This window comes from Parambassis ranga, chromosome 2 (genome assembly GCF_900634625.1).
Source record: "Parambassis ranga chromosome 2, fParRan2.1, whole genome shotgun sequence".
NCBI lineage: Eukaryota > Metazoa > Chordata > Actinopteri > Ambassidae > Parambassis > Parambassis ranga.
The window spans coordinates 26,857,175-26,870,261 of NC_041023.1; the positions used below are offsets into that span (position 1 = coordinate 26,857,175).

Genomic DNA, 13,087 nt, shown 5'->3' on the forward strand with positions numbered 1-13,087 from the left:
TAAGGCACAGTTCACCACTAGAGGCTGCTCATATACTGCAGTTAAAATCTGTGTGAGTGTGTACACTAATAGTTACGTCAGTGTTAGTCTGAGCTGTGTGCTTCGGTTGACACAACCTCAAATGTGTGTAGCAGCACTATAAGCAAATGAAAAGCTGACCTGATGAGTGTGAGCCGGTCTCTCTCAGAGGGATGATCATCCAACCACTGCGAGTAACGAGCAACAGACCATTCCGCTCTCTGTTGGGGGAGTAAGCCGTTTAATATGGCGATTCAACACTTGTTTAAGGTCTGTCTGTGTGTGTGTGTGTGTGTGTGTTTTTAGACCTGGTGAGGTGACTTGAGCTCAGATGGAGCTCTGGTGAAGAGAAAGTGCAGCAGGGTGCTATAAGGGATCAGGTCCCCTACTGCTGAGCTGCTGGCTATCAACTCGCTGGTCTGAAACAACAGCGGCCTGAAATACAAAATATACATCATATAAACATAACATAACATATCCATTTGTGTCTATGTACTCCACATATAGTCCACCCTTTGGTGTATGTTATATATGTAATTGTTCCATGTAATGAATTGAGTGTAACGTTAAACATACCTGAAGGAGCGGAGCATTCTGTATGGTTTTCCCAAATCAGACACTCTCCTGCACAGTGGAGCCGCAGCCATCTCCATCTGACACACAAAAACTTGAGTCAGTCTGATGAAGGTAATGAAGCTGCCCTGTTTACAAGAGAGTCTTCCTCACCTGTGCAAAGTCAGCAGCCAATCTCATCTTGCCGCCCTCCCCCAGCGGACGCAGCAGGCTGGCGTGGCGGATGAAGAGCTCGATGGCCCTCTGTGCGATGGATTCGGTGCTCTCGTAGATGAAGTCTACGCACTGGAAGTGCCTGAAGTAGTCAGCCATCACTCTGGAGATGAAACCTTGGAGCTCTTTCATGTACAGGGAACAGGGGACGTCCGGCTTGTCAGGGCTTGACAGAGGCCTAAAACACACACAGACAAATGTCAAGGTCGCAAACATACACAGGTCCCACAGATTCTGAAAGGGATAAGAGGCCTGGCTGCTGACCCTGAGAAGTCTTCCTGATGTAGGGTGATGATGATGGCTTCTATGGAGTCACTCACAGACTGCAGGAGAGGCTGAACGGCACTGCTCATCAGGGCCTGCACCCCCTGACAGAAACAGGAAGGAAACAAAGTGAATCCTGTGCTGTCAAATTCTCTGAGGAAGTACACACAGAAACGTCTTTACAGTGTACCTGTTGAGGGGCTCCCTGTTGCTATAGCAACATATGATTTTGGGTGAGCAGAAGGTACATACATACATGAGGTTTAGATAACCGATCTACATTTAAGATACAAGGATTTTATCAGCTGCTGAAATTCTGGACCTAGGTGTGTGTGTGTGTATAACAGGAATGCTGCAGACATGGTCCTATCAAGTGAACCTTTCCTGGTGTGTTTAAATACAACAACCACAACACATCCGCTGTCATCGACAGTAGTTTCATGTTAATAAATCCTTTATTTGATTTGTTATAACAGTCTAGTTATGATAGCCTTGGTAACTACTAATCTAATTTATGGTTGCACACAGTAACATCTGAATCTTGTGGAAACATGGTTTTCAAATATAAGCCGAGGCATAAATGTAGAGAATAGATCTTAAAAGGTTTGAAGCAACTACTCACAATTCTGATAATAGGGGGTGGATTTTATAAATCTTAAGCTCTCCATTAAAAAAAACTACACAATATGTGATACAGTATTTTTACAGCATTGATGATATTACCTCCAAAGAAGAAGAGAGCGCCTCTGCAGCCGCCGGTGGACACGAACCCAAACCTGAAATAATCTGCAAATACAAAAGACACATACATTATATTACACTGTAAGAGTTGACAACCCTGGTAGCAATGAAAGCTTAAATACAGATTCTATAATAATAATCCTCGTCTGTTCAAATGTTCTATATCACCCATTTTTTATCATGTTTTTCACTTTATGTGCTTATATCTGAAGTTTATACGACTCATTTACTGACATTCTTATTTTTTAATTGTTTGACTTCCTTTAGCTACATTTAAATGAGTGATTTGTTGCCATTCTCCTTGTTTTTAGTCTAGGCATTTTCTGTTGTTGTCATTTATGCGGCAGGACTCCACGCTCAGTAGAGATGTGTGAAGAAACAGGAAGCCAGGGAAAAACATGCAACGAGGTGTGAAATTTTTTCTTTCTTCCCCCCTTTTGATACAATTTGTGTTATTTGTGTTGCATACAAGCTGAAGTACGTTTAACCCTCATGTGTTGTTCGGGACATTTTTGTCCTCTGAGAGAATTTTTTCTGTTTATTTTGGCCATAACTTTGTCAATATGTGGACAAATTGAATCATTTTTCCTCAATAAGCTTAATTTTACATAAATTTTGTTAATATGATTTTAAAATTTTTCATAGGTCAACGGTACACTGTGGGCAAATTTTACCCCCTAATGTGTTGTTCGGGGACAAAAACGTCCCCTAACTTTAACGGTTTTAAAAATATATTAGATAAATATTTTTTTGAAATTTTTTTGCATAGACCTTTTAATTAACTTCAGTTCTAATCAACAGTAGTGAAAAAATCATTTTCCCCCAAGATTTTAACCCTTTAATCACCAATTTTATAAGGGGTGGTGCTGAAAATTGAAAAAAAAAAAAAAACACAAAATGGCTCATTTTTAATAGAAAAGGTGAATGTGGACTGGATTCTTTTGAACCTTTATTACAGTCTTGGTCATGTCAAACATCAGTAAAAAAATTGACTTTATTGAATTATTAGTTTTTGCACAGCACTGGATTTTCTTTTTTTCTCCCATTTTGTCCCATAGACTTACATTATAAACACACTTTTTTTGACTGCACAGCCATGGCACTAAATAATCATGCATTCTTGATTGTTGGTGGTTTACCCTGTTGGTAGGAGGTAAAATTTATTATTTTTACAGTTAACAACTTAATTACCATATTAACCCTTTACCTCCAGGCCTGTGTTCATGTAGTGTAGTTTCCGGCTTGTATATGGAGTTATAGGGAGTATTTTAGCACATAATTGTGTGTCTACACACTGTGTGTGTATGTTAGAGAGGAAGAGAGCCATTTGCACACTGTCAGGGAAGGAAAGTCAGGAAAATAAAGTTACTAAGTAAGTGAAGTGTACCTAATTCAGACGTACAACGGCGATGGATAAGCATGTAAAATGAAAACATCCAGGAGTTCTGGCGTCTGAAGTTGTGGATGGGTAAAATAGCTGTTTTTTGTTTTTTTTAGCTTTCGGAAAACACGTCCTCCAGTAGAGTGACTTTACTTTTAGGTTAGTGTCTCAGTTGAGGTCACTGAATTAGTCTAAGTGAAGTCTAAGTGCCCCTTTTCCATGGTGTGTTGCGCTCCACACGACCATACGTACATGTGCATGTTACTAAATAGACACCATAGATAGATAACTTGATAACATAATAATCATTGACTAACCAAATCTAATCTACAGTTTAGTCCCCTACTAAAATTAGTATTAAAAGTAGTTTAGTAAAGTAAAGTAAAGTAAATTTGTTGCAGCCCTAAAAGTAAGTGCCGGGCCCTTTGATGCTGAGAGGTTCAGACTAAACAAAACAAAAACACTAGTGGACTTGCATGCATCCTCCTGGTCATTTAATGGTGACAAGAGCAGCAAGCAGCATGAAGAGAGGATTCACCTGTGCATGAGTGAAGGATTCACTTGTGAACAAATGAAGGATTCACTTGTGAACAAGTGACGGATCTACTTGTGCAGCCTTCACAGCTTCACAGCCTGGCCCTTCATAGAGCCAGGCTGCACAATCATTTCCAGAGATTGTGCACAAATGAATCCTCTCTTCATGTTGCTTTCTGCTCTTCTCACCATCAAATGACCACAAGGTCACATGTAAGACCACTTGCCTTTTTGTTTTGTTTAGTCTGCACTTGTAGACATCAAAGGGCCACACATGCATAGCAACACTTTCTTTGTTTTTGTTTACTATGAAGACTCTGTGGTTGTGTGTACTCACAGACAACAAGATCAGTGTGCAAATGGCTCTCTTCCTCTCTAACATACACACACAGTGTGTAGACACACAATTATGTGCTAAAATACTCCCTATAACTCCATATACAAGCCAGAAACTACAGTACATGAGCACAGGCCTGCAGGTAAAGGGTTAATATGGTAATTAAGTTGTTAACTGTAAAAATAATAAATTTTACCTCCTACCAACAGGGTAAACCACCAACAATCAAGAATGCATGATTATGTTGTGCCATGGCTGTGCAGTCAAAAAAAGTGTGTTTATAATGTAAGTCTATGGGACAAAATGGGAGAAAAAAAGAAAATCCAGTGCTGTGCAAAAACTAATAATGCAATAAAGTCAATTTTTTTACTGATGTTTGACATGACCAAGACTGTAATAAAGGTTCAAAAGAATCCAGTCCACATTCACCTTTTCTATTAAAAATGAGCCATTTTGTGTTTTTTTTTTTTCAATTTTCAGCACCACCCCTTATAAAATTGGTGATTAAAGGGTTAAAATCCTGGGGGAAAATGATTTTTTCACTACTGTTGATTAGAACTGAAGTTAATTAAAAGGTCTATGCAAAAAAATTTCAAAAAAATATTTATCTAATATATTTTTAAAACCATTAAAGTTAGGGGACGTTTTTGTCCCCGAACAACACATTAGGAAGAAAAAAAGAAAATCCAGTGCTGTGCAAAAACTAATAATGCAATAAAGTCAATTTTTTTACTGATGTTTGACATGACCAAGACTGTAATAAAGGTTAAAAAGAATCCAGTCCACATTCACCTTTTCTATTAAAAATGAGCCATTTTGTGTGTTTTTTTTTCAATCTTCAGCACCACCCCTTATAAAATTGGTGATTAAAGGGTTAAAATCCTGGGGGAAAATGATTTTTTCACTACTGTTGATTAGAACAGAAGTTAATTAAAAGGTCTATGCAAAAAAATTTCAAAAAAATATTTATCTAATATATTTTTAAAACCGTTAAAGTTAGGGGACGTTTTTGTCCCCGAACAACACATTAGGGTAGTGTTTGCGAACAATGCATGAGGGTTAAATCTTTTAGTGGCTCCAAAGTCAAACATATATGCTTGCTAAAATTCAAAATGTGATGACAACACTTTGCTTCCCCACCGATTTTTCTTTTCAGATGTGCTATAATGTAAAATCTAATTGTTCAAACCCCCCCCAAAAAAAACAGATTTTTTCCCACTTTAAAGAAAGAAAAATGATGAGAAATATATTTATAATAATCCCAGCTACTCAGCTGGCAACACTTTCACATATGACTTATATATATATATATCTTTATATATCTCCATGACAGACACTGGCTGCTCAGGGTGGTGCAGGAGTGCAGCTGAGGCCTTTTTATGTGAAGCTTGTGTGTTCTGCCTGTGAAAAATCCACCCTTTGAGTTCCACAGTAAAATCTTATATCTTAAAGGTTAAATATTTAATGGGAGTACTGTGTTTCCATACTATTAATCAGCTCAGCTGCTGAGCCAGGACACACTATACATCTTTAACGGGGCTGTGAGAACACACTGCTCACCTTTTAATATCACTGTTTTTTTTGGCACATGAAATGCAGTTTAACAAAAGCTGAAAGTAATAAGCGTGTAAAAATAAGTCACTACGTATCACTGAGCGATATGATGTCCAATGACCAATGGTATTCCAGTGTTATGGTGCATGTCGTCACAGCTAGGCCACCGGGGTAAGAATCATCACATTCCAACAGCGAACCTGCTATCATACCGTCTCTGTGGCTTTTTAAACAGCAGCTCTTTCATGTCTGGTTGAAGCTGTAAGGACCATTTATGTGACCGCACTCAAAAAAAAAAAAAAAAAGGCGACAAGGCCTCACTTAGTGAGCTGAAACCAGTAATGTAACTGCTTGTGTATTTCATGTCTGAAAAGAGTTGAGTTAGCAGTTTACGGATTGCTGAAAACACAGTGTGGATGTGAGATGTGTTTAATGTTTACTGATGTTCAGTAGAAAAAATGAAAAGAAAAGAGGCTTATGTGACAAAGTGGAACCTCAACAACCAGAATGCACTGGGTTTGTTCAACAGGCGCTGCTGTTTCAGAGGTGATCCAACAGCTGTATGATCCATAATGACTTGTTTATTACAAGAATTGACTCCTGGACATGTACTGTTCTCATGAGATAATCAACATTATTGGCTTTATCTCTGAAGCGGTGGTACAGATGATGCAGAAATCTGTTTTTTTTATTTGGGATTAGTGAAGATAAATGATTGAAACTTTCTGAGACAGACACAAAGTATTACTTCCTACCTTGGAGACAGCCTGCTGCAGGCGATAAAGGGAGTTGACCACAGCAACGTTCCTCCTCTGGCCCTCTGTTAATGGACCAATCACCTGACTGGCATCACCTTGAGTACACAACTGCAGACAGAGGGAGGGGTAGACTCATTGATTGCAAAGCTAGACACAGACACACAACAAACCACAAAAATCCCATTGATAAAACTGAATTCTAGAACTACACCAACATGCGCACACACGTGCTATAATGCCATACGCACCAGCTGTTCAGACTTGACACAGAAGAGCTGCACGGTCTTGGCAGCGTTCTTAGCCACAGCCAGAGAGAGGTTTGGATCCACGGATGCTACATTCAGTTCGCTGCAAGCAAACAAACAAATAAATAAAATGAACTACATGAAATGAAACTTGCAGCAACACCATGCTTTAATCAGTGTTGATAATATCTATTTATATTTATTTACATGTTCCTTATATGCATGAAGGTTAGTGCTTTATTAACTCTAAATGTTTTATTAGATTCAAATTCAAAGCCTTTTGTTATTTGAGTTGTGGAGTTACATTTCCAGTTTTAGCAGAAAGAATACAGTTAAGCCTCCTCCAGCATTGTTACTGGCATGAAGCTGCACTGTTATTTTGGTTTGACATTTGCTAGTGAGCTGAAAAGTGCCATTTTGACGAGAGCCAAATTTAGTTACCAAACTCCACTATGGTTGATGTTTGACAAGTGAGAATATAACATTTCATACTGCATGTACAGAGTATTGTGCAAAAGTGGCACTAAAACCTATGCTACTGTGCACACAGGCTGCTTGGTCATTCTGTAACACAACACTTTATTTTTAATGAGTTTAGAGTTTTATATCGGACCTCAAGAGTTTTTTGCGAGAGGAGACTGACCCTGATCACTAAGGTGTCTGGCACTTTCTAGTTCTCTAAGGAACAACAGGAGGCAGCATGTCACACAGAGGGTGCTTGAGTCAACCGTGAAGAACAAAACCATCATATCTGTGTGGAATAATGAGGACACTATAAACTACCTTGCTATTGGTTTTTCAATCATTTCTCTTTCAACTGCATTATTTCCTCAAGTCACTGGCTGCGAAGCTTTTGCACATCAATGGCAGAAATGTGGATAAAGGTTAATTAGTGGTTTATGCCAAGCTGGTGTATTTCCCATTAATGTGGATCATGCTCATTAGGGATTTTCCAGACTGGCTTGAGCACACACGCTTCATTGCTTGTTTACATCGGTGAGACTGTGGATAGCTTCTCCCTAGAGGCGACCATGATCAAGTCAGGTCGACGGAGGTTCACAGACACAATCGGCTCCCAGTCAAGAGTGGATGACCGGTGTCACTGCCATGATGGTCTAGAGATTCTTATGCTGAGCTTTCTTGCATTACAAACAATAACAAAGTACTTATTAGCTAATATAATTGTATAAACACTTGGCTGACAGATTGTCTAATTGAATAAATGTACTGCCTTCAAACATGTCGACACACTGTCAAACGACAAGAAGTGGCAGGGGCAGTGCTGAATGATTTCTGCCACTTCCAGAGGGTTTGGCTGTAGGACATGTACTGTACTCGCCTGCTGATGGTCTTGATGATGCTGTCCAGCTCATCGTTGGAGGGCGGGTTGCGGCCACCCATGGGAAATACAAGGTTGATGGGATCAAACAAGCGAGACAGGGACTTGGAGAGGTAGGCTGACTCGTACGGCTGCAGAGAGTCTTTCAGAGCCTTTTCTGGGCTACACACATACACATACAAAGACACACAATGAAAAACAGAAGATGTTCAAAATAATTTTTCCTCAAATATTTATATTAATACATCGTAGCTTTTCAAAATGAAACGACTCTATGATGGTAGAATCACTATCTAGCGTGTAATTATCCAGAATATATGGGCTGACATTTATTAATGGAGCTTAAACCGACATAAGTGGGAGCAAAATGCCACCATGTCTCATCCCATTACTACTCAATGCAGACATGCATGCTTGTGTGTGTGTGCATGTGTGTGTGCATGCGTGTGTGTGTATGCACCATCGCTTAATCACCGTGCAGACATTGCCCTGTTATGTTGTCAAATGCTTTCTTTGTATTTGATGTAAAGTGTATTTTAATGTACATTTTACTCCAGAGAATTTGCTCAGTTGCTCTTGTCATTTGTGCACATACAGGAAAGGACTTTGTTTCTTTCATGTCTTCTCTCCCTCTTCACCCACCCGTTACATCATTCCTTTGTTCTCCAGTCAATCTTTCTACAGTGCACCTGCACTCCTTCATTTTACTGTTTTCCCTCCTACCTTTTCACACAGACCTTTTCCAGTTCTTCTTATGATAAAATACCTGGAATCAATGTACCTTCAACTGATACTATCAACCAACCACTCACAAATTCACACAAAATTCCATTGTTGCAGCTTTGTAAGTGACATACAATTTCATGTCCTACATTTGAAAACGACCCAATGGATCCCAAGACTCATTGCCCAGACTCCCCCAAAGGAACATTAACAGCTTTAGGGGTGTGCTTTTACATCTCTTACAGCTGTCAAAGTTGCTAAGCAACAGGAGCAGTGCATTGTGACAGCTGGTTATTCACATAGAGGTAATCCTCCATAAGCTCAGTGAGACCCTAGAGATCCACAAAAGCCACACCTTCATTGACTCTGAATTGAGACAGAGCAGGATTCAAGAAATGCCTGAAAACACCATCCAGCCATAACATTCTGACCATCGACCAAGGTGAAATACTGATAATCTGGTTATCATGGCACCTGTCTGTGGGTAAGATACACAGTATTAACAAGCACATTTTGTCCTCAAACATATTAGAAGCAGCACAAATGGGCAGCAGAAGGATTTAAGCCACTGTGACTCCAACAAATGGGTCAGAGCATCGCCAAAACAACAGCTCTTGTGAGATGTCCCCAGGCAGCAGTAGTCAGTACCTATGAAAAGTCATGACAAGGTCATGGGCAACCAGGGTTCACTGATGCATTGCTGTAAGTTAAAGTTGGGTTGTGTGGTTCCAGTAGACAACAGACAATCCAAACAGAAGAGCTGCTGTAGGTCAAACCTCTGAAGAAGCCCGTCCTGGTTCTGATAGTCGGGTGTCAGAGTGCATCGCAATTTACTGTGTGCTCACGCTGACCTCTGTCCATTGCTTAAAAACGTAACAATGGACATTGGAACCATGGAACTAACAGGAAATAAGGGATCTTGGTGCCAGATATCACAGCACATCTTCATGAAATTCATCTCAGGGCTGTTTTGTTGGCCACAAGTCCTTCACAATATTGGGCAGGCGGTCATATGTTTTGGCTGACCAGTGTATTTGGTAAGTGCAGGGGAACAATGCAAGGCGTTTTGGCAATTATAGTGTTAACTGGCTTTACAGATGAGAGTCTGTCTGTGCTATCACTGCAAAGCAGAGAGACACGGACAGTGAGCTTTTTCCATTAACCTCAGCATATAGGAAAATAACGTGTAACCATGGTAACCACACACAGAAATAGCTATAGCTGCAGTTTAAAATGACCTAGAAGAAAAAATGTAACACATAATAAAAATGTGATCCATAATGTTGAAAACCCATATATTTAGATACTTGCTTCACACAAAACAAATTAAGCCACCCTGTAAGGATCACACCCAGCAGCGACTGTTATTGTTGCTGTTACTTTGTGTGGGCTCACTTGTAGTCCTGTTTGCCATGCGTGAATAAGTCCTGGTTGTCCGACTCCGTAGCGGTCATGTCCAGGGATGCGTCTATCCCTCCGCTGCTTGTTAACGCTCCCTGCAGACTGGAGCTGTACTGCTGCAGACGGCGCCACAGCTCGTTGTACAGTCGCAGCAGTTTGGGATACTCCCCTTCAAATGCCTGCTTCAGGAAGGATGAGGCTACAGAGTTGAAAGAAAAGGAAACAAATGTTATTAATGTCATCACATACAGTAAAAAAAGCACAAATAGAAGTTTACACCCAAATTACAACAAATAAGATGACATACAACTAACTGCCTGTGCTTAATAAACTCTGAAAAGATTTTAACTGGCTCTAAAGGTGAGTGTTTCACAAAACTTCGAACAAAAGTTCGATTTCTATACAGAAGAAAAGTGCAGCATAGGGTCACTGGGAGGGGAAAAAGATGGCTGGAAATAAGTGAGAATTGGATAGAACATTTCTTCTCAGAAGATTTGACAGCATGTCCCACACTGATGGAAATCCAGAGAGGCGAGAAGGAAAGGGAAAAAAAAATACTTTAAATTTTCTTGGTCAATACATTTCTGGTATTATGGAGCACTTATTGCAGATTCTACATTTGCATGTACTTCAATTAAAAAAGTGAATGTAACTAAATTCCACAGGGAGGGAGGCAAAAAAGTAAAACTTTGATCAAAGAAGGGAAGAAGCAGAGAGATGTTTTGCTGGAAATATTTTTGGTGTTTCAGCGGTTGTATTCAGTATCAGGGTGCCCAGTCAAGAACAACCTTCATCAGTTTCAAACACACAAAAACAGAACACCCAATACCTGTCAACAATATGCAGACGAGCTGCACGTAGTGTAATTGTTGATAAGGAAATATCTTGGGTGCCTTAAACAGTGACAGACCAGGTTTGGACAAGGTTGTGATTGATACTTGTGGCTTACAAAGTTACGGTAAGTTACATTTTTAACACATAATTCTAAATGCATTGCTATTATTGGCCTATTATCAATCAAAAAACCTGTTTATTATAATTAATCATCAATGTGAGGGACTTTTTTAGGGTCCCTGGAAATATTTTTATTGGGGTTTAAGCATTTCTGTTCTGTGCAGCACACGTGTAATCAAACTTTAAATATGTTTTTCATTTGACTGCTTTATGTCTATATGTACTTGCTTTCTCGGTTTGCGCTCCATCACTGCTCTCTATCAAGGAATATTTGACAGTACGTGCCCGTTGTTTTATTAGGGTGCAGGAGTATAAATGGCACAAATTAAACAAATATATTGTATGTGCCCAGCCCCCCATGACCCTGCACTGCAGGACGAAGCGGGATAAAGATAATGGATGGATTGAATGTGCTCACTGTAATGAAGAAGTGTAGTGTGGCTCAGTGATGTGACATTGTAGGCTGTGCGCAACAATGGTTTGTGGGCCAGAGGAACAAATATATCAGGTTTTGATGCACATCCAGTACTTGTTAGTAGGATGCATCAGTGCTGCTTTGGCTCTGCACATTGGATTGGTCGACAATAAGAAATATCGACATAATGATCAGCTGTGACAAAAAATAGGAAGGCAAACAGGTAAAGTGAAGCTAAAACAAACATACCTCTGTATCACTCACATGTTAACAAACACATCATCCTGCCTTTTTTTTGTCCAGCAATATCGCACACAAAAGGAGCATGTCAGAAACTGCAGGTCTTTTCAGTTACGAGTTTGAAGCCAAGTATGTTAGCAAGCAGCCAAATCCGCCTCTCCTGTTCTCACTTTGTTATTCTCTGTAATCAGACAACTCTCAAGTGAAACGCCTCCATGTGATCTGTGAGTGAGTGAGTGTGTTTGTGTGTGTGAGAGAGAGATGATAACGTTGGAATAATTAAGTCTTTAGTTATCTGAGTCCTTCTCCTAGATTACCTCGTACACCCACTCGTCATTTATTTATTATTTTTGCTTTGAGGGGTGGGGTGAGGCATTTCATTTGTTGATTTATTTTCACAAATTACTGTGGAGAGACTCTGCTGAGAAGGCAGAACAAGAGAGGGATGATTAGGGAGGTGCAACAATCAGCTCCCATTTAGAACATGTTCCAAATTGTTCTTTGTTTTCTTTCTCAAAAGTTCCAAAATACATCTACGTCGCCGGTATTGATGTCTATCAACTGAACCGTCGGATGCGCACACTCATTTTTTTAAGTACGTATTGGTTGTCTGTCATCAAGACTTGGAAGTTTTGTCTGCTACATCCTTGTTAGGTGGTGGTGGTGGTGGTGTAATACACGCACTGACTTTAACCTAGGCAAAGGTGACATAACACTGCTGAGTTCTCCGATCGCTCCACCAACAGCAGGCTGATTATTACTCACAGCCCCATTGATTTCCTGCTGTTAACTGAGCTCCTGTTACGGCCTGATGATTATGGATGACATTATGGCTCACTAAACAAAGTCTCCCTCCAGTTGTTTGTGCTGCCTGCAGCCGTAATTTTACTGTCTGTCTGAAAGAAACTTTAAAGATTTCTGACCTTTCAGTTATTCATCTTCACTTGGGATTGGCAGAAGATGAATATGGAGCAAAGGAAAGAAAGCAAACTACAAGCATACTTAAAAACTTGTAGAACAAACGAATTAAGTTCCATTCAGGGATACTGTGTACTGCCAATGCACACAGAGCAGGATACAAGCACAGCAGACTGCAGATTTACAGTGGGGAAAAAAAGTATTTAGTCAGCCACCAATTGTGCAAGTTCTCCCACTTAAAAAGATGAGAGAGGCCTGTAATTTTCATCATATGTATACCTGAACTATGAGAGACAAAATAAGAAAAGAAAATGTAGAAAATCACATTGTAGGATTTTTAATGAATTAATTGGTAAATTCCTCAGTAAAAGAAGTATTTGGTCACCTACAAACAAGCAAGATTTCTGGCTCTCACAGACCTGTAACTTTTTCTTTAAGAGGCTCCTCTGTCCTCCACTCGTTACCTGTATTAATGGCAT

At 39.8% G+C, this 13,087-nt stretch overlaps 1 protein-coding gene across 1 annotated transcript in view; it reads right to left on the reverse strand.

Moving 5' to 3' along the window:
- The window catches only part of cog5 (component of oligomeric golgi complex 5), a 40,787-nt gene that overhangs the window by 776 nt on the left and 26,924 nt on the right, over positions 1-13,087 (reverse strand). The window contains exons 12-21 of the mRNA XM_028400184.1: positions 10,076-10,280; positions 7,958-8,119; positions 6,622-6,721; positions 6,371-6,481; positions 1,792-1,854; positions 1,069-1,172; positions 745-982; positions 595-671; positions 327-453; positions 160-239 (exon numbers count right to left, since the gene is read on the reverse strand). Coding sequence (XP_028255985.1) covers positions 160-239; positions 327-453; positions 595-671; positions 745-982; positions 1,069-1,172; positions 1,792-1,854; positions 6,371-6,481; positions 6,622-6,721; positions 7,958-8,119; positions 10,076-10,280 — 1,267 coding nt within the window. The remainder of the gene's footprint in view (positions 1-159; positions 240-326; positions 454-594; positions 672-744; positions 983-1,068; positions 1,173-1,791; positions 1,855-6,370; positions 6,482-6,621; positions 6,722-7,957; positions 8,120-10,075; positions 10,281-13,087) is intronic.